Raw genomic sequence first — 22,950 nt, 5'->3', positions numbered from 1 at the left:
TAATTTCTGGTTTTTATTATAAATAGGAAAAGTGATTATTTTGCTGTAAATAAATGTTTATTTTTGTAGCTGAAGGAAAATGCTTTGGTTTATTTCGCTTATTAATACTGTGCAATGATTATCGTAAATAATGTCTTCAAATGTCTTAAGAATTAAAGTATTTAATGATCTTAGTGTCACTTACCTTTGCTATTTTTTTACCAGAATTAGTAGCAACTAACAGAAATTTTATCTATTTTTAAGAGTTCGGGTTCATACGTTACTTTGTACACACATTTTTCCGTTATCAAATTATATCTGTAGATTCTGTATATTTTTTTTTATTTTTTATTTTTACAAGAATTTTTAATTCTTATATCATATCTTTTATGAAAGGTTCTAATTCCAGCTAAATATTTATCAACTTAAATTTCTATTACTCCTACACTTTATATGAGTTTTAAACACAAATTATTTATTCAATACTAATAAAAATGATACTTTTTGAAAAGACGCCATTGAACTATTCTATAATGAATTAATGCATATTTTTTTCATAAAATATAATTCCTCATATAATTCCTCCTATTAAACTTACTAAAACTCAGATGAACGACTTAATAAAATAATTAATAAGTGTTTTACCAAATGTACTAAAATGAATCAGAGAAAATGTTCAGCAAGTACACACTGAATTGATATTACATTGCGTAACAATTTATACAATGATTTTCAAGGAATATTTACCATTTTTTAGAAGATTTACTTACATTTTTATATAAAAAGTTATTAATGTATTTCAAAGAAAGCTAATCTATAAGAAATTTAAGTAAAATAAAATTTCTTTTGACGATACCAAATTACTCGCAGGTATATGTATTACCATTAAACCCTCTAATACAGAGATTAAAAAATATTTAATTGCACCTTGAATCATAACAAAAGTACACTGCAAATAACAAATGTAAAAATCCATTAAATTTCCCTCAAAAACCAAGATTCAACGAAATATCTAAAAATCATTATAAACTAGCTGCCTTTGGCGGCCACTTGCTTATCTGGAATATTAGTTTTCGCGATGTTAAAATATTTATATGTAATGAATTTATATAAAATTTCGCATTAATACTACATAAAACTGAAAAACATAAAATTAATGGAATCAATGCATTGCAAATTAACATGTTTATATATTTACAGAATAAAATCGAAAATGATAATTCTACTTCCAAGTTACTGTCAAAATAATTACATATTTTTAATAATTTTTCTAGTTTTTAAGACAGTTAAAAATATTTTTTTTAAATAATATTTTTGAAAGATGCAGTAGAATAGCTTCAAAAAGTATATTGATTTCTGGTGGCTTTTGGATTAATTTTTAATTTTGGTTTATTTTTATCTAAAATTTTAAAGAATTTTTGGATTTTGAATAATTAACAGTGATTTTCTTCTTGTCTTAACGAACATGTTTACTAAATTTCGTCAAGATCATTAGAAAACTGTAGATTTAAAAAAATACATGGAACATCCATTTTTAAATTTGTAGATGAAACTTCTTAAAATGATTTTGTTACAATAGATTAATCATTTTGTATCAAAGCTTGTTCTTGCCATGATGCAATGGCAATAAGCTTTTCTTGAATCCAATTATTGGATTAATTTATCATAATATCTGATTAATATTTATATTTGTCATTAATATTTCTATTATTGTAATTGATATAAAATAATTTGCTTTATTCAGCAATATTTCATAAGTGAATCTAATAATAGATTCATCTCTATGAATAATAAATGAGAAATATATGTATCTACAATGATGTTCTACAAGAAAACTATATAAAAATTTAGCATTAATAAACTTTGGACGGTATAAAATGTCCGTCTTAGAGCGATTTAAAAAATAATTATAATTTAATGAACAAAAAATTAAGCAAAATTTCTGTCCGCGATAACTTTTAAAAATCTCATAGTTCAGATTTTGTCTATAAATTTGTATTATATAAAATTTATTAAGAAAAGGCTCTTTTTTATAATTAAATTTAGATGTCATGCAAATTTCCCCAAAAATCTGGCAATTTATAAACAAAATTTTAGCATAATTTTCAACAATGCATATTATTATTGCTAAACAATTCAAACCATTTTTATTATTAATTAAATATCTGATAGCTTTATTTTCTTCCTTTGTTGAAAATTAAGGAAAGAAGATACAGAAAATTATCTGCGAAGTTTTCACTAGGAGTCAGAAAGTGAAATTGCATCACTCCAAATGACTACGTACAATTTGAAATAGATTAACCAGGCACTTAATGGCATTTTGATATCATGGGACATGACTTTTCAAAAGCAAACATCATTTGTTGAGAGAAGCATGAACAGAAGTTCTGCATATTATATTTATGTTAAATTAAAATCAACCAATATTCCTGAGAGACTGAAAGTGGCCAATAATAAATATATTAAATATATGAAGGTATATATATCATACATATATATAAATAATATAGGTATACATCTATATAGATTATAGAAGATATATATATATATATAGATATATCTATATACCTATATACATATATATAGGTTATATACATATATATGGATTATATAGGTATATAGATTACATATATCATATGCAATCCTTCCAATTTTAAATAAAAATTCCTATTATTTATAATTTTGTACATATTATCAATGTATTTTAGATTATGGGTTTTCTATTAAAATCACTGCCCCAATAGTGAGTGCATTAAGCAATAAATGTAATTAATTTTGCTCACTTTTTGGACATTTTCCTTATACAAAACCCTTCTTCCGTTGCCATACTCGACTCATTAATCTAAATTGCAAGAAATAGTGACCTATATTTTGCGTAAAGACCGGTCACTTCTATTTCCTTAAATACTGACAAAGTGCCTCGGGTCTATCTTGTTCTTCTGCTCTATTATTGCTATCACATCTGGCAGAAGCTTCCTTCTTTTCCAAGTTGCAACAGCTCTTGTGATAATCATTAATGTGACTGGTTTTATGCTAAATTTAAGTTCCTTGTTAAAGTATTAGATTGTTAACGATGATGACATGTAAAGGGAAAGTGGCACGTATGTGAGATATAGGAAGCAGAGAATAGTCATGTGTTTCTGATAGTGAATGATATTTGGCATAAAAAATATTAGAAATTATATAAGAAATCTGAAAAAAAAATTATAAAAATTGTGGACTATGTTCATATAATATGAATAAATTTTAATACTAATAGTTCATTAACGACCAGTTTTTCCACTAAAATATTGATTTACTTGATTTAATTTAATTTAAATTAAAGTTCTTAAGCATAGTTTGATGATTATCTCAGCAAAATATGAGTTAACCTGTTGAAGTTGAATATCAAGATATATCTGTGTCATGAAAAACTTAAATATATGGATAATATTTTTGAATTTGTGAGTTGTATTTTATGATAATGTAATCTCAATTTCTGATACTTCATGTAAATTGCTCAAATAATTATCAAAATCTTTCTTCGTTAGCTTCCAACAATAAAAGAAAATCCACATGATTAAATATCTTAGGAAACAATGAAAGCTATTTGAATCTCATTGCAATGTTGAAATCTATCGCTGAAAAACATGCAAAAAATATTTTTAACAAATCTCAAAATGCAGAAAAAAAATTGTATGGAAATTTGTGTCATTAAAACGATTTTTTTTATTTTAAAACAATACAAAAATCAAATTTTTACTATAATACTTCCAAAAGTATTTGGAAGTATCTCGCTTAATTTTTAATTACTCTGAGATGTACATTTTCAACTTCTTAAGTATATTTTCTTAAGTATATGAATTTTGTAGCTCCAGGCCTAATGCTGTTTACTGGCTCTTACTATAAACGTTTCCAATTATAAGTATAGATAAGAGAAAAAAAGTTAATTTTTTTATTAATGGATCCTTTTTAGAAATGGTAATATTTTATAATTTTCTTCATTAAATTTTCACTACTAAAGAGAAATGAAAAATAATATTTAAAAATACAATAATTTTTAAAAAAAGTTTTTAAAAATAAAGAATTAAAACGCATCTAGACTGAAAAAAAATGAAAATTTTCTTCATGTATATATATTTATGGAATTTTGTGGTGAAGTAATAATACAGCCGCAATTTCTCTGAATATAAATATATTAATTAATTAAAGTTTGGTATCATGGATTTGTCTAATTTTGTGAGATTTAAATTTTTACTTTCGAATCAATATTTTATCAACACTATCCTTTCTTACTAAATTTAAGTTATTTTAGATAATAAATGAAGAAAGGAATCCTTACTGTTTCAATTTCCTTCAGGAAGTCAGGTTCTCGTTGAGCTTTTTTTCCAACTTCTGTCTGCCAACAGTAATGGTAAGATTCTCCAAAAGTTCTTAATACCCTGCTGACAATATTAGAGAACACCTCAATCCATGTTTAAACATTTACATATTCCGAAATCGTAATATTGTTCGCATACTATCAGACAAAATTGTGCAGAACGAAAATCCTTACTCTGAGTGCGTAAAAGTTGTCCAAAGAATCATACTTTTGCAACTCATAATTTTTGAGAAAAATGAGAAATAAAAAATATAGCATGACGTTCGATGAAAGAAATATAATTTTTCGTATAATTAGAAAAACAGTGGTACTTAGATATAACATGACACTTATATAATTAGTTGTTCAAAATGATAAAAGCACATTTTAAGGCATTTGCGTTATGCCATGCAAAGGTTAACTTCATGCAATTAAATATCGTATGAGACAAAATGTAGAAGAGCAACTATTTCATTTTCTGAAATAACAGTGGTTTCATGAACCAATTAGATATCTTCATAACGACAGTCACGAATTTTGCGAAACATTTTACAACAATATAATCCTAGCATTACAACAAAACAATTCTAGCATTAGTGGATCATAGACTGGTTAACATATTCAAAAGTAATAGGTTTGTTACAAAACTAGATTCATCTTCAAAAATTCTTGCTAACAAGCCCTCATAAGGTGAATGAGACATTGTTCAACCAACTTCTGATCAAGTCTTTCAAGAAAAAAAATCCGATCGGAACAAATTGGGCAAAAACATGTATAGGTGAATGATTTAAAAATATAAGAACATCGAGACAAAGAATCTTGGCTCTGTTATTTTCAAACAAATAACCGGAAAATGGGGCCAATTGTGGCTGACATCACAAGAACTATCAAAGAAAAGCAGAGAGGCCATGCAAATAATAGGGTAAAAAATATTGTGAGAAAATCTGACATTGTGCGGCATGGCACAACTTCGAAATTTTTAACTATACAAACGAATCTATTATTATTAATTATCACATTCACTAATTACATTTCTACCATGGCAGAATGGCAGAAAACGTGTTTAGCTACACCAACTTACATTGAATACATCTTTAATTAAATAGATTGGATCGCAATGACCATCTACTTTAGGCCAAGCATCACACTGTAGCAAGTATAAATAACGATACATGTTTATAATATGAATATATAATTCAATGTAAAGTTGATTTATTTCAGCATGACTGCTTCTACTTTTGAAATTTGTTAAAACTCTTTTGAATCGTCCATAACTTCACACGACCAAAACAATGAAATGTCGCGTCATTGGTTCATAGAATATCTTCCAATATCCACCTTCCTATTGGACTTCAACAATCTACTTCATGCCAGCTTCATCAGATTAGATACTCCTCGGTAAACATTATAATTATATACAAATCACCTCTCGCACAGCTTTGAATTTAAGTCGATAACGAGTGACGATGCTCCGCGCCGTAGATGCCGCAAAATATTAATTTTAACATTTAACTAATCATCCTATATTTGTGAAGGAAGATTAATATTTTCTTTTAAAAAGTAGGCTTTCCGTCTGAAATAATATTTAAATGCAGATAACTTTCGCATCATAAACCATTTCCAAATTATGAATGAAATATTTATTGCCATGGAATTCCAATAAGAACTTACAAATCTTAAAAATAGACTTTAAAACGTTAAGATGATGATGAAAATAAAGAAAATGGACGAAGTTGCCTGTGTAATAATGGCATCTGTGATTTGTCAATTTATTTCAGATGAACAGCCTTTGGAAATCGCTTAGTCTGATGATAAAATTTTTCATGTTTAATTTCAATGAAATTCTTTTGCCTGGGCTCATGATTCCTTCAAAAAAGTTTTCACCAAATTGAGAAAAACATTAAATACTTGTTATTATAATGGCCTTATACTTTTTTCTTTATTGTGCATATGAGGTCAAATTAATGCCAACTTCTGAAGCCCATGGAGTCCATGGAGTTCTAATGGAGTTAAATTCTTCGTCATCACAAAGTCATTCACTATTTCATTGTTTAGATTGTTTATCCTCTGATTGCATATTGCATTTTTCGGTATTATAAGTTTAAATTTTCATTTCAGGGATAAATGAGAACATAATAAGCAGAATCTATCTTCCTAAGGTTTCAATAGTGGATGGAAATCATGTGATTAAATAGTTTAAAGAAATAATGACACCGGTTTGAATTTCGTTGTAACAATAAAAATATTATAAAAAATTTGCAATATATATATATTTTTAGGTTTGTTAAAATTCAGGTCAGAAACTGCATAACAGCTAAAATTGGTGTAAATAAAGAGACATTGTCTGAAATTTTAAAATTGCATTAAAATAGTTTTCATGTGTTTTCAGAAATTATTACGCTAAGTTCTGACATTTTTTTTATTTAAAATTAATTAAAGTTTCAAAAATGGGCTCTGAAGTGTACACTCTTGTCCTCTAAAATAAATTTGTGAAAAATTTCACACTTTTTCTTCCTAGTCGGAACTAGCAAATCTGAAGTACCATTAATTTGATGATGTTATTGTTCTTCATTTGCTTCCATGAAGTTTTAGGTTTAAGATATTATACAAATATTCTATTCTGCTGTTTTTTATGTTTTCGAATTTGGGTATTCACATAAGAAGTAACAGAAATATCAACAGAGAAGTCAGTCTGCTAATGGATTGAATTCAAAATCTTTTAATACAATATCTATAATTTTAGTGGTAAAATTATTTGCCAGATGTCGACTATCTTTTTTTTATTATTTTTTTTTTACTTATTTTGATTTTTTTTTTTGCACATGAAAGTACATATAATTACAGACATGAGGACAAATTAAGTTTTCTTAACACATTTTGTTCAAAATTTGATAGAAATATATAATTCGGATGTTTGGACTCCATATTAAATTTCATTTGTTGCATTTATGTGTTATCGTGTTTACAAGCAAACATACATATATTTTTTTTTTCGTTTCAGATCGGTTTAATACATGAAGACCCCCAAAATCTTAACCCTAATTTTTTTAAGTCTTTACAATACTTTCTTCTCGTACATTTCGAATGAGAGAAACTTTTAAAAAATTCGAGGATTTAAATTATTATTCCACTATTAACTACACATATTCTTCTATAATCTTGTCTAATAAATCTAATAAAATGTCTATAACTTGAGAGGAAGTAAATGAGAAAATGAGACATCATTACTTCTTTCTCCAAAATCTCAATAATTGCTTTTGCGACATCATCCTTTAGGGAACAACGAAAAACAAATTATATCACTAGTCCATTTCAAAATATGTCTTCTAAACATCTTTGCGTTTTCAAGTTACTTCCGTCATTTCAGCAATCCAAGAGGTTTGTAAAGCAGAGAATTTTCTAAAACAAAGACAATTGCATTTTTGTTACATTCTGCATCTTCACGAGAGACTGAAGTTGGCAAATCAAGCCAAGTTAGTCGCTGATAAGGTATACCAAATAGTAGATTGCTTCGACTACGATGAAATTCGACCTACTTCTTCAGAAGGAAGTATCTTCTGAATTTCGAGAACAAGTAATATAATGAATGATCTTTTACTGTTGTCAATAATTGTCAGGTTTAAGTTTTTTTCTTCTTCTCTATCCCCTGGGAGGGCTGAAGACAGGCACTGTTACAAAAGAGTCTCTGATTGTGTAAACCAAAGAAAATGCGCTATTAATTCCTAAGGCTTTTAAAGAATAACGAAAGTCTCACAGACTATTATTTTAATGGATTTTTAAACCAAAATCTGATTAAAAATGAAAATGTATACCGTACATCTGATCATATGTGTACATTTTATTATTCTTTATGTTATATATGACCATGAATGAGATTGAAAGGAGGCGTACATATAAAAAGGAGTTTTTTTTTAAACTATCGTCAGTCGAACTAGTTTTTTAAACTATAGCTTCTAAATCTTAAATGCCGCTGTGTTTTGCTGAAGAGTCTATTTCAGGTTAGATGGGTCTTAGATTTAAGATTTGATTCCTGAGAAGATCCATTATACGATTCCTTCCCTAAAAATTATCACCTTGAAAATTTTAGGCTATCCAATATTTACACCCTTTTTACATTTTGATCGCTGTAACATTTGAAATATTATTTATCATAAAATGCAGGAGGCTATGAAATAGCTTTCCTACTTGAAGATATGTTGCTTGTAGTTTATGCAAAAAATATGGAAACAAAAGTCACCAAAAAGTGATATTTTGACTCTTTCAGAATGCAAACTTCGCAATAAACGTACAGAAAATAGATTATGTAAAATTTCATTGATTTTTGAGTGTTAAAAGGCATATACATTATAGAAATAATATGACAGATAGCATGAAACTCATAGAAACTAATCTTTTATTAATCAACATTAAAATCTTCAGGGAACGTTTTCGTGCTGATCTCCTTTAGTAAAAGTCCAACCTTGTCATCCAATTCAAACATCAGTCCAATTTTTTTCGGTATTCAGAATTTACACAGTGTGAAATTTAGTTTCATTTTGTGCATTAGTTTTACCTGCAGATGTCTCAATCACAAGCTTTTACTAATAATCGTATAAATATAACTTTACAACTGTATTTGGAGATGATTCAAGATATTTTGATAGATTTTTTTTTTGCAATCTTTTGAATTGCGATTTCATTTCATTTGCCTTGTTAAGTTTTTGCCAATTACATTTTTGTCTTACTTTTGTCATTCATTTTAGATTAACAAATATCTATTTATATAATATGTATAAAGTCATTAACGATATTTTAAAACATTTTTATATCTACATGCTCAGGGCCGTGATTTCCTTTTAATATTTTATTTTTAGATGAGAACTTATCTCTAAAAAAGTTTCAATAGTCTACAATCTCGGATTCCTCTGAATCTAGTAATTTTAGATAGCAAAAAAGCTTACAACCATCGATTAACATTTTTTTTTTATTTACAATATCAAAAGAAACATCTGTATCTATTATTTTTCGTTCTCGTTAGTAAATTATTGGAATATTCAGATTCGAAAAAACTTCATCAAGCATTCAAATTCAAGATAAACTTTTAGTCCACGTTATCAAATGAAAAATTAAACATTCTTTTCATACAGTTCAGAATTATATGCGCATTAGACCCATTAGACCCATGATAGAAGAATCTCCATATATATGCTGAGTTAGCAGTTCTTCAATGTTTGTTTTACACACTTTTGTAGAATTCCAATTCGAACATTGTATTATTATTCCAATAATATCTCTTGCTAATTTATATGATTTGCTTTCACAAACTCTTCAGACTGTACTTTTAAATTTAAGAATATATGATTTTATATAAATTTAAATTAATTAAGAGATATCTGCGATCTGTGGCGTCTTTTTTCTACATGTGTCGAGCACTGCTTCATTTCTTCTTTCTTCAACCGCATTTATATTTTTGACATCTGAATTACGTGCATGTCATTGGATAAATTTTTGAAGATAGACCAGGAATACAGAAATAAGTCATTTTGACAATTCAACGTTAAAATCGAAATGAAAAGGCGGTGATTGCTACAGTGAGCTCATTGTCAATAAATTAAATGAAAAAAAGTATATTTCAAATCAAATATATAGAACAAAACTGGTTATATAGCAACATATTTACAACAGCCAAATAGCACAGCTGCACGAATAACAACAATTTTAAAGACAAGTTCATAGAACATTTAAACTAAACCTACAAAGGATTTTTGATATTTTGTCTTTTTTGCTATCATCAGGTTTATCAGGCTGCGTACGAATTGTTGCATTCATAAAACTATGTTATTTAACTATTTATCCTTTACTAAATTTACTAAATTAACTTTTTTATCCTTTTACTTGTTTTAATTCAAAAGATAAAAATTTACCGTAGACCTGACCTAGGCATAGCGCGTCTTCCCCGTGATCTCGGCGAGTTTCGGTTCGGGCATGGTTGTTCCCTATCCTGTGAGGTGTGTGAAAGAGCTCCCTTGTAAAAGTTGTTGCGCAAGCGAATGTGTGGCATTTTCATATGAGCTAGAAGTCAGACTTCTGTCCTCGGGTGCTCAGGGACCTTGGCCCTGAGAAAATACTGCTCATTCGGCTTAAATCGCTGACAGTTCGTCAGCGGGCTTGTAAAGTGACATAAGTAACAACAACAACAGATAACAATTTAATTGGGTTGACTGCATTTTGCGATTCCTGCTCCTTTTTTACTATAAAAATTACTTGTTTCTGTATATTTAATCAATTCTTAAAGTTTGTTCTAAGATGTAAAAAAACTATTTATATTTGGATTGCGCCTATTTTAAAGATAGTACTGACTTTTACATAATTAGGTTACAGTATAGCCATGCATGACTATTGCTCCAGAGGTTCTAACGGGATTTTAAAAAGAATTAAAAACCACACACAAGTTTATACTGAAAATGATAAAAGCGTTTTGCATTCTTATTTCAAAAATCCTTCACGTGTCATAAGCACAATGCAATAATGACACGTGAATCCTAGTACGATTTTTGCCTACTACGATTTACTAAGATTTTTGCCTTAAAAAATTGAGAAAATACCAATGAAATTTTTGTAATATCTCATACAAAAAAAGTGTCAATATTTAGTTGCATGTCTTTTGGCTTTTATAATTGCCTCTAAACGTCGTGGAACCGATTTGATCAACTTTTGGGAAAAAATCTGACATCTGAAGACAGTTTACCCCATTCTTTTTGCAATACTTGTTTTAAATGGGTTTTGTTTCTAATTTTGTATTTTTGGACTGCTGTTTAGAGTGTGACTCATAGATATTCAATGACATTGATGTCGGGGTACTGTGATTGTGTGTCTAATTGCTGTTTACAATGACACCACATTTGACGTTGCGTGCAGTTGTTTGGGATCGTTGTCCTGCTGGAAAATGAAATTTCCATCTAAACCCAAATTTTTAGCACTTTATATTGCTGCGAAACATATTCAAATAAACCATATGGTTTATCAAACTTGCTGCAGAAACTTCTCAAGTCATAGGCAGAATCTTAAATGATGATTAATTAGACAAGCTGGAAGTCGAGTTGTTAGAAAGAAACCGATCACCAGCTTACAAAATCAGAAAAAGCGTTTGGAATTTGAAAATCTAGTCAGTTGAATACCAATAACTTTTGAAAGAAAGTAATTTTCAGTGATGAAAGTAAATTCAAAATTTGTGGCAGTGACAGCCGGCACATTGTATGGAGAAAGCCCTTGGATCCAAAATATTTACGTCCTACAGTTAAACATAGTATTGACTCCGCAATGGTTTAAACTTCCAGTTTTCTAGGAAATCTAATTTTTATAGATGGCATTATGAACCATAAAGTTTACTTGGATGTACTTCGCAAGAATCTAAAGGAAAGTTCTAAAAATTTGTTTTTAGATGGAAATTTCATTTTCCAGCAGGACAACGATCCCAAACACACTGCACGCAACGTCAAAATTTGGTGCCTTTTTCATTGTAAGCAGCATTTACACACACTACCACAGTCCCCCGACGTCAATGTCATTGAATATCTGTGGGCCACACTCTAAACAGCAGTCCAAAAACACAAAATTAGAAACAGAACCCATTTAAAACAAGTGTTGCAAGAAGAATAAGGTAAAATGTCTTTAGATAACATCCAAAAATTGGTCAAATCGGTTCCACTACGTTTAGAGGCAATTATAGCCTCTAAAGACTTGCAAAAGACATGCAACTAAATATTGGCACTTTCTTTGTATGCGAGATATTACAAAAATTTCATTGGTGTACTCTCAATTTTTTGAGGCAAAAATCTGCGGATGCTTATTTAAAATGCTTCTGAAACTTTTCCATTAAAAAGTTTTTCGTTCATTTTTCTTTAATTTTACTTTAAATTGAACCATTTGTTATGTGTAACAATAAAAACATGTTTGCACTTCTCGGTACTTTGTTATTTATATTGAAAGTCGGATTCGTCAAGTAAAAATAAGGTGTAGTCTCAATTGTTTGAGCCACTATATTTCTTAAATTAATACAATTCCCCTTTTTATTTATTCTGTGCATTATAGCATCATAAAAAGAATTAATAATTAATTAATTAACGTTTTTTCTGCTACTATATTCTTAACAATTTTGTGAACAGAATACATAATAAATTAACTAATATATTTTCTGATACTATATTCTTATTATTAAAAGAATGCATCTTGAATGAATTTATTTTATCGAGGGAAAATTTCTTATAAGAATAGTTATAAATAGGATGAAAAAGAAGAAGAAATCGTCTGCAAAACATAAAGTTATTGATGCAGTAAAAGTATAACCGAAATAATTTATTTCCTTTATTGGATTGGCAACGTTGCTATTAACTTTTCATTTATTTTTTAAAAATCGTTTGTTCTTTTTTAATCTTATATTCGCAATAAATTAATGTTGAATTCTGATTTTTATTAGTGACAAAATCTTGTTTAGCAAGCAGACATTAATTGTTTAAGAAGTTTAATTAAAGTCCTAAATGGTTCTTTTTTGTATCTGAATTTATCATATTTATATTTCATTTATTTATATTTTATTTCATTATTTTATATTTATTCATTTATTTATATTCATTATATTTATATTTTATTTTTAAATTGTGAGTAATTGTAATTATTTCTTCTCATTTTTAATGTTTAGTATTGTAGAATATTTGATTTTCCTGTTCTTTGCTGCAATATGTAAATGAAAAGTTTTTGAATTTTTTTATTGAATTTCTTTTAGAAAATTAGAAATTTATGTGCAAAATTTGAGATCAAATATTTTTACTTAAAATTTTTTTTTTCATCAGCGGTTAGTTCCAGATTTCGGTTATTACTTAGTTAAATTTTCTGCTGAAAAAATTAAACACTTGAATGGATGTCAACAATAAAATTTTTATGACATTTTATAATTTAGATTGATTTTATTTACTTAATGTAATTCTTTTCATTTAAAAAAAAAATATGAAAGAAAACTAGGTTGTTGTTTTTTTAATTTTGAACTAGGAAATTTTTTTCTTGAACTTGATTTTTCCTAGATAGAACTTCATCTTTTCGATAAATAAGCACTCTAACTTACTTTTTTGGAATTATTCTGAATATAGTTTCTTTATAGACATCTTCTTTTGCTTTCAAAAGTTATCCATCAATTGAAATTAATATTAAGATATTTAAATAATAAATCATTTTTCATGATATTTAAACAAATTTTTTTTAGTTGCCAATTTTTCTTCAAATTTTTCAGAGTGTATTTACAAACCCATTTAGTTTGTTTTAAAGCTGTTTCTCTTTTTGAAATTCTAAGTAATTATTAGAAAATGTGGTCACAATTTGTTTCTTTTTGTTCTTGCTTTCCCAACTTTATATTCAAAATTTTTATCAATTAGTATATTATTGATTCTAGTAATATGACTCCATTCTAAAATGTTTAATAATTAAATTAAAAATCATGTACATTGATTGCTATTATTTTATGCATTGGCTTTTAACATATAGCCACAGCTTTAATTTACTATCTAGTATTCTTTCATTAATTAATTGGGATAAAATGACTCTACTTTCACAGCTATCTTTTCAGAGAGAAATAATACGAAAGAAGTTTATCTTTTGAAATAAAAGATTAATTTGTTTGTTAATAATTCATATGCTTATTTTGAACAAATTCATAATAAATTTACATTCTGATTTAAAGCACCAAATTATTTTTGCATTCATAATAAGATAAAGTTTTTACTTTTTGATTTAATTAAATTGAAGTTAAATTTGAAAGATTGATTAAGAATTCCTCCTCAAATTTGATATCTATAAAATAATAAAAATCTTGCAAATTTACGAGGCTTTATTTAAAGACGGTATTATCCTTCAAATAAGATTTAATTTACAGTTCCATGGTAAATTAAAAATATCAAGAAAATTTTTTTAAAAATCAAATTACAACTTGCACAGTAAAAACTACAGCTAATTAAATGAATAAATATTTTTGAAAAGTGAAAGGGATAAATAAATAATTTTTTTAGTTTATTTGGCCGTAGTTGGAAATATAAAAGATTCAGTTCAGTATTTTCACAAAATTTTGTATCATATCTCATAATATTTCATTTAAAAATAATATAAATAAAATAAAATGTAATCAGACTACTTATAATCATCTTCAAATTTGAATATAATCATTTAAAAAGAATTAATTTTCCTCTAAGACAGTTAAGAAGTCTAAGTTTCAGAGAGACTTGCCTGGTTTAAAAAGGCCTAATAGTTATAAAAAACCATTGCCATTTCTATCTTATCTGCTTTAACTTCAAGCATAGGTGAAAATGTAAATTAAAAATAAAAATCTGATTTTTTCCAAAATCCCCGAAAATAACTATTAAAATATATGTATATAAATAAATATTTATTTTAACTTATTCTTCAGTTGGTTAATAAATAAATTGGACGATAATATTTTATTTTAAAAACAATGTTTACTTCCAACTTAAATTAAATATTTTTATTTCTAAAATTCATTACTATTTATCACGAATGTTTCATTCAAAAAGTTTGTCTATTTGCTATTGTATTCAAATATCCAATTCAAACGAAATTTAAATGCTGTTAAGAAATATTTATCTCTTAAGAATAGAAACGGTAAGTGACACAAAAGTTGTAATCCGGATGTCATCTCAAGCATGTCCTGACATTTATTTTAACTCCTACATAAAAAAATAACCAATAGAATCACGAAACCAGTAAGCACCAGTAAAACGTAAAATGGAACGAAAATTAGCCTTAAATATTTTTGGTAAGTTGGTTTCATCTTCAGGCCTTACACGTTTTCAAACGATAAATAAAAGAAAACGCCCGTCAGTGTTTGGGAAGTGGAACTGTGGCCTAGAACTGCGGGCAATCATTCGGTAAGGAGGAAAACGAGGTAGCTAGCCTACGACGGAAACAGTGAAAGTCCTTTTTTTTTTCATAAGTGAAAGTGATAGAAAAGACCCTGAGGCTTTACGGAAGGCATCCATCTCGTTTTTTGTTTTTTTTATCGTCTATTTTCTCAGTTGCCTTTCTGTGTTTCTCTACGGTGCACGTGTTTCACTCAGTTGTCATTTCCTAGTTGGATCCGATCTCTTTTCTATCAGCTCATGAAGAAGATTCATTAGTATTATCACAACTAAGTATTCGTTAGGTTGGTATATTCAAGGACGTTACAAGTTTTCTCAAAAATATGGTGGATTATCTTTAAAAACCAATTTGATAATTTTATTACGATCACGTGATTTCAATACTGTTTTATTGTCACCGCCGTGGAACTTATCACATGATTTAATTACAAATATAGTGCACCTTATTTTATGTCAATATAAAAATGATTCATCATTGTCAAATTTATCTCAGTGTCATATCATGTTTTATATTGGCTCAAAGTGGTTAGATTGCAAATTTTGAGTTGAACTAAATGGTAACAATTAGGTGCCATAACAGATTCCCTTCACTAACTTATTTCTGTGTGAAATTAATTTGGCTATTGTTGATTTGAACAGACGATGATATTTGGTTTTGAACCTCATATGATGGTTGCCCACAAGAAGATAATCCTTCAATGGGGAGCAGTGTTTCTACTTGTGGCACTAAAAATTCACATTGCATCTTCAAAATCATTAACAGACAATGGACTTCATCCGCAAGAACTGAACAATATTTCATCAACTCCATCTCATAATAATTCATTTGCAGCTGAAACAGTGCCAACATTCAAACTTTCCGGTACATCAGAAATTCCTGTGGAGAATTATAATTTGAGTTATACAAGCAGAAGCTATTTGTCAAAGCTGGAGAGTGAAGTTTTGCCAAACGCCAATATCAATAATTCATTTTCTTTTATTCCTAAGAAGAAAGAATTCGAAGCTGAACATTTTCATTTTAACTCATCGGTTTCATTCAACAGGACCTTGAATGTTGAATCTATTGGTGACATTGATCAATATTTAGAAAGCCAAAATGATGTAAAACAAGCATCGAACTTTTCTACATTGTACCCCTTCTCTAATTCCACCACCGGTGTTCCTGCAGAACTCCTTGATGATGATATCTTAGATATTAAACCTCCAGTTGTGGACAAAATCGACAATTCTAATATCACGGTAGTGAAAGAAGAAATTGAACACTTTGGTGAAAATATAAAAAGACTCAAAGAAAATGTTCATAGTATCAAAGATAACCTCAGGAAGATTTTATTCGAAGCTGACTCATCTGCCAATCAAAACTCAGGAGAAAATCATACTGTGCCATATACTTTAAACAATCGAAGTTCTCTGATTCTCCAAAGTGATGAAGTTAATTCAAGAACAAGCAATGAACTTCATAATTCAACTTCTGCTGTGCCAAAAATGATCAACGGTAGTTCTCCAATTTTGAAACCTCACCGTAGCAGCAGCACAACTACTTTGGATTCAAAGTTACCCAATAATAGCAAAACTAGTCACATGGATTCTTATTCTGGACTTGCTAATCATAGGCGTGAAAGAATTTCCAGTAAACCTGGATCACTGGAATTCAGTAAAATATCTGCAGTGGCTTCGAATATAAGTGAAGTTAGCCGTAGAGTGGGCGCGTTCTTACAAGAACATTATTGGGATTCAAAATCTGGAAATAAAGATCAGCAGCAAGAAGAGATGATTTCTAGAGGTAAGAAAATATTTAATGATATTCTTTATATGATATTTAACATGATTTGAAACAAAATGTTTTTATTGTAAGCTAATTCAAGCAAAAAAGAAAATGATTTTTGGAATTTTTGTTGTAAATCTTTTTTCTAAAGATTTCAAATTTTTGTATACATTTTTAATCAACAAATTTTTTTTGCCAACTTTAAAAGATATTCTTATATAAAAATGCAATAATTTAAAAATGCAATATAATAGATTGAAATATATAAATAAATATGATGATTAATGAAATATTAAAATATAAATATATGCAAATGTAGAATTAAAATGTGACATTTAAAAAAATCAAATGCAGTTGTTGATAGACATAAAAACATAAAATATCATGAATGATATTTCGTTAAAATTATTATTTAATGAAACGTATTGTATCTCTCCATGCTTGATTTTCTCTCATTCTTCTTTTCTTTTGTATAAATGTGAATCAATTTTGTTTTGGAATACATGCATAAATTTTTTATTTTTTTCCAGAATATTATATAAAATCGTTTGCATTATTCTTGTAAAGAAAAATTTCTGAATAATTTAATATATCAAACAAAATTTCGAAGAGACTAATCTTGTTAAAAATGCATAAAGTAAATTTTTATTTGGTAAATTAAAACTGATTCGAATTTTTTAAAACCGCGTGCATAAGAATTATAAGATTGCGATAGAATGAATGCTAACAGATTAATGCAATTATCCGGACTTTGGATAGACCCTGAAATGTTTCTTGACATCTGACGTGGGAAGTTGTAATCCTTTTTTAAATTGCTTCAAAGAAGGCAAGATAATTTTTTAATCTAAAAGAAAAATGCGCTTCTTGTTTAGGCTAGCATTCTTACAATTATGTTATTGAAGTTGTGAGAACGATGTGTCATGTTCATGAGTTTGTTCACTATCAATTTTATTTTTTCAATTGAAATTTATCGATAAAAAGGTGAAAGACAACTCAAATCTTGCTTAAGTTAAATAAATGACAAACGGAATAAAAAATATTAATAATTATTTATTGATCCAAATTGAATTTATGATATATCTTCTTTCATTTTCAATTCTTTCATCACGATTTCAATAATTTTCTGCCAATAGTGGTTTAAAAAATACTTTTCTTTCTAATTTCGAAGTTAATTTTCATATGTTTCTGCCTTTCAAGTTTCTGTTTTTTATTGTTAGACCCGTTATTTGTATTTAGTTGTATCAGAAGCATGACTTATTACGAATATAAAACATCAATACAAATTTAGTTTTCATCTTCAACACCACTTAAAACTCTTTTGCTTTCGTGAGAAGTCTGATTTCTTATAAAGATTTACAAAATTATTAGGAGGTAATGAATGGTATAGTTTTTTTCATTCTTTAAACTATTAAATATATTCTTTCTTATCATTATCATCACGTGTACATGTAACGTAACCTGTTAGCATTCAAATTATTTTTTGCTATCATCTGTTTATTTTTTAATTTAAGGTTTGAGGAACTGTTGCATGCTCTTTAATTTTGATTGAAGTTTTCGAAATATAGGAGCTATTCCAATGTTCTTTGAAACGAAAGTCCTGTCATATTTAAATAAATATTAAATTTGGAATATTAATGTGAAAATATTATGTAAAATTCGTATAAAATTTAAAAATGTATTCTCGGGGAATTATTGTCCGAGTTAAACAACAGTAAAATGATAGTTAAGCAATGAAGAAAGTAAACAAAAAGTAATATTAATAAAATTTGGAAAGCAACTTCAGGGAGGAGAGGAATCTGAGGATTCGAAATCATAACCTTTGTACCACTAATATTAAAATACCTGATGTAAACTTCGCCACCATACAGGGTGAAACTTTTTTCACGTTAATTGAAAATTTAATTGAAAAATATAGTAACCTCCGTTTTACAGATAACTCCATGAAACATTTTTCTGTGTTTTCATTATGGCATGGTGTACTATTTTTTTAACTGTACTTTTCCCCTCTTCTCTTTTTCTTTTTGAGTTATTTCTTGTGACTTCCTTATTATGCCGCAAGAAGAGCCATAACTTGTCTTAATAAATTCAGCATAGCTACTTTACTAGTGCATCTTGATTCTCTGGCTAGGTGAGATAGCGATGTGAATTTAAAGGGTTTAAAAAGATTTTGCTGATCACTCTGTATATACATAATTGCGACCAAAATTGTGAGTAATCTTTTGGAAAAAGTGTATTTTGAAAATTTGAGGGTTATAGCTGATACAGTATTTGCAATAATATTTTAAAGTTTTATATCATTTTAAAGATAATTTAACCAAGAATGTAATGTATTAAATTATGTTGTGTTATCATTATTTTTTAAAATTATAGGTCAATAATTAGAAGAGAAAAGCATGCATTGATTTCGCTGATAATAGTTTTTCTTCACTTGAATTTACTAATGATTATGAGGGCGTAGAGCAATAAGATAGAATCTTGTTATGAATAAAGTTCAGGGATTCTTTCCATACTTTGGAGCTGAGAGAAGGCCGTTTTTTAACACTTTTTGTGATTGCGTTCTAGTTGGCCACTGTTTTGTATGAGTATGTTCTTTCATTTTGAGAATTATCAAATTATAAAAAAAAGACACAAATGGGTGATTGGTCACCCCAAAAAAATGTTTTAAAGCTGCTCTATTACATGAAAAAGTTTTGACTACAATGAAATTTAAAAGAAAATTGGTGGACATCTAAGTGGGAGGGGATATTTCTAAATCTTTGAAGAAATACAATGAAATTCATTCATCTGAAAACTAAACTGATGGTTGCAAGGTACAAAACAACAAGTCATTAAGAATAATTAAAAGACTGTATCTGCGTGATCAAAGAAAATTATCTAGGAATTTACAAAGTGAAATAGCTCAGCGCAATGTGAAGTTAAATCTCAGGACCATTTGATGCAAAATTGCAATAATATTGTTTAAATGTAAGAATTACGAAACAAGCCATTTTTAAATCCGAATCAAATTTTGTGTAGATTGCACCGGCAAACCCCCAAAGTTTACAAGCAGAAAATGGGATAGCATCATTGTGAATGAGTAGACCATAATCTCCCTATTTGGAAGATGGCATAAAATATATAAGGATAAGAATAGGAAAAGATTTTTCATCCTGATTTCATTACATTTACTGTTAGATAGAGCTGCCATAATATCAAAAGAATTTTTGTGATTAACGAATATAAATACCCAAAAATACATTAATGAAATACTCGTTAATAATTGCTGTCATCCGTATGTGAAGAAAGTTAATAATACCATGATAATGAATAATTTATATTTCAGAATGATTCAGCTCTATGTCATGTTGTCAATTATGTAAAAAAATTGTACAAGATAATAATATTTCACTTCTGGAATGTCTTTCGAATAGCCCAGAACTTGACATAGTCGAAAACATATGGATCCAGCTAAAGAAACTTGTTTCATATTAGCAACCCAGCAATAAAAACCAATTAATTAAAGAAATGATTCAATTGGAATATCATATTATAAGAGCTGACAAACTAAAAGCACTGATGAACTCCACGTGACGGCGTTGCAAGGCCGTAATAGATGCTAAAGGTTAACCAATTACTAATTGCCATAAATCCATATTTTTGTATTTGCCATCATTACTATGCTTCTTTTATCTATCTCCCTCTCTCTTTTTCTCTCTATATAAAACACTGACATATGTGATACAAAAATCATTCTTATTACTTATGATAGAATGGCAATAGTCAAATATAAACTACCCAACACACGAATTTACAGCTGTATTGAATTTAGAATTTCGCTTAGGCTAGTTAATGAAAGTACAAATATTCTGGAAAGGGTTCGCCATGCTATTAAAAAATTCATTTAGTCAAAGCAAAGAAAGGAAATATAAAGGAAATCAAGAAATTGACTTCAAACTGAAAATTAATTGAGAGAAAAAATTGACTTCCCAGATGGGTTCTAACTGTGAATTGCCATTGAAAATGAATGTCCATAGCTTACAAAACAATTATCTTACAAAAATGGTATTTGTATTAAGTCTCAAAGAATTACATTTTTAATGATATCAGTTTCATTCCGATACAATTTTCACCTTAATTTTAATAATATTTTGAATTCAATTTAATATATTATATGTGACATTGATTTTAAATGTTATGATATTCAAAGTCATCTATTTAAAACATTCAAACATGTGCCTTTTCCAAATATTAACTCCTTAGTAGGATTTTCATTTTCACTTTCATTTCTTTTTTACGCTTTTCTTTTCTTCTTATATACTTTTTAATTTTCTTTTTTATATACACTTTTTAATTTGTAGTGAACTATTCAGTTGAATTTATGCTTTTCATTCGTATCAGATAGCAAGGTGAATTTGAAAAATGCATTTCATATTAATCATTTAACAGTCTGAAAAATAAATAAACCAGACAAACAAACTAGTTACCAAATTCGGATAATACACACATATACACGTGTGCGCGCACACACACCTTTAATTATATTTATTCGAAGCGAAACACCAAAGGATCTATCTGGTTACCATAATACAAATATTGTCTTATTTACAGCTGCTTTTACGAATTCTTCTTTTTGTTGTTGTTGTTGACATTCCATAAAACCTTTGTGTCCTCAACACTCGAATATTTATGTTATTTGAATTCTTGTGTTCTTGTAGCTTCATGAAATTCAAACACAGCATGTGAACAATTCAACCATGAAGTAAGTGTTTGTTTTTCCTGTATTTTGGGAGAATATAACTTTTGAAGCTGTCACTTGGATGATTTCAAATGGAAGTTATTAAAGAAAACTTAGAATGTGAAAAAAAGATATGGACACTGAATGGTAAAATTATACTGTAAGCGACACTTGAGATTACCATGTTATACAGTAAAAGTTATGTTTGACAAGCAGAAGGAAAGGGTATCCAAGAAGGACAGATATATTAAAAGAAAAATGCCCTTCACTGTCGAGTCAAAAGTATGTTGGGAAATTGTATGACATAGAACGAAAGTCATAGTTTCTTATCTTTTTATTTATTTATAGAAAAATGCTTTATCGAAGGGAAAAATAAATATATAAATTATCTGAAAGAATGTTTGTTGTTCCATTGTTGTCGATGAAACATTTGGAAGTGAAAAGCCATTTAAGTGCAATCATTTAATTATTTCAAATTGATTTTGAAAACTGGAAGATTGATTAAATTGGAAATATCTGGATTATAGGTGAGAGAAATGGATACCGATAGTTAGGACTTTCTCTTCTTGCTTTGTCAGAAAATGCATTAATTATGACTTTTGACCAAAGACGAGTAATTTTTTCGAAGTGATTAACCATTATAAAAGTATGGCGAATGATAAAATATGCTATTATAAGTATGATTGCGTAAAATAATGGTTTACTGGTATTACTTTTTAAATAATAATTAACTACTTTCGAGAAATATTATTTTTTATTCTTTCGTGGACTTTCTTCTGAATTTTATCTAATTGTTATCGCATTTTTTGTATTTTTATACATTACATTTGAATATACCATCTACTTTTAATTTCTATCGATATCTATTCATTGTCTAATATAGCAATTAACTAAGGAAAAAAAATAAATTCTTTATCTTTTAATTTAAGACGAAAAAAGTATTGGAAAAAGTTTTGATTCAATTTAGAGGAAAAGTCAAATTGGTAGTTTCGTTTTTTTTGCCACATACCGATAATTAATGTTGCTGATTTTTGATAAAATTGAATATAACTGTTTTATTTTATAATTAAACTTTTCTTCAAAAGCCACACACGCATAGAGGTACGTTGGATGGGATTTTTCTCATTAATTTTGATATGAAATCCCATTAACTTTCGAAAATCATGAAAATTTGTGTTAAGTTTGTGTAATATTCTGACACGCTACGATTCCTTCATTGGTTTGAACAATGATTATCATACTCCTAATCGATTTG

At 28.0% G+C, this 22,950-nt stretch overlaps 1 protein-coding gene across 1 annotated transcript in view; it reads left to right on the top strand.

Annotated features, from left to right (window-relative positions):
• Nucleotides 1-15,394: 15,394 nt before the first annotated feature.
• The window catches only part of LOC129988543 (nose resistant to fluoxetine protein 6-like), a 42,933-nt gene continuing 35,377 nt past the window's right edge, over nucleotides 15,395-22,950 (top strand). Inside the window, exon 1 of the mRNA XM_056096791.1 lies at nucleotides 15,395-16,999. Within this exon, the coding sequence (XP_055952766.1) occupies nucleotides 15,859-16,999 (1,141 nt within the window). The 5' untranslated portion in view covers nucleotides 15,395-15,858. The remainder of the gene's footprint in view (nucleotides 17,000-22,950) is intronic.

The sequence above is a fragment of the Argiope bruennichi genome, chromosome 10 (assembly GCF_947563725.1).
Source record: "Argiope bruennichi chromosome 10, qqArgBrue1.1, whole genome shotgun sequence".
Classification (NCBI taxonomy): domain Eukaryota; kingdom Metazoa; phylum Arthropoda; class Arachnida; order Araneae; family Araneidae; genus Argiope; species Argiope bruennichi.
The sequence above is the reverse complement of the archived record's forward strand: the minus strand, read 5'-3'. Positions and strand labels throughout refer to the sequence as shown.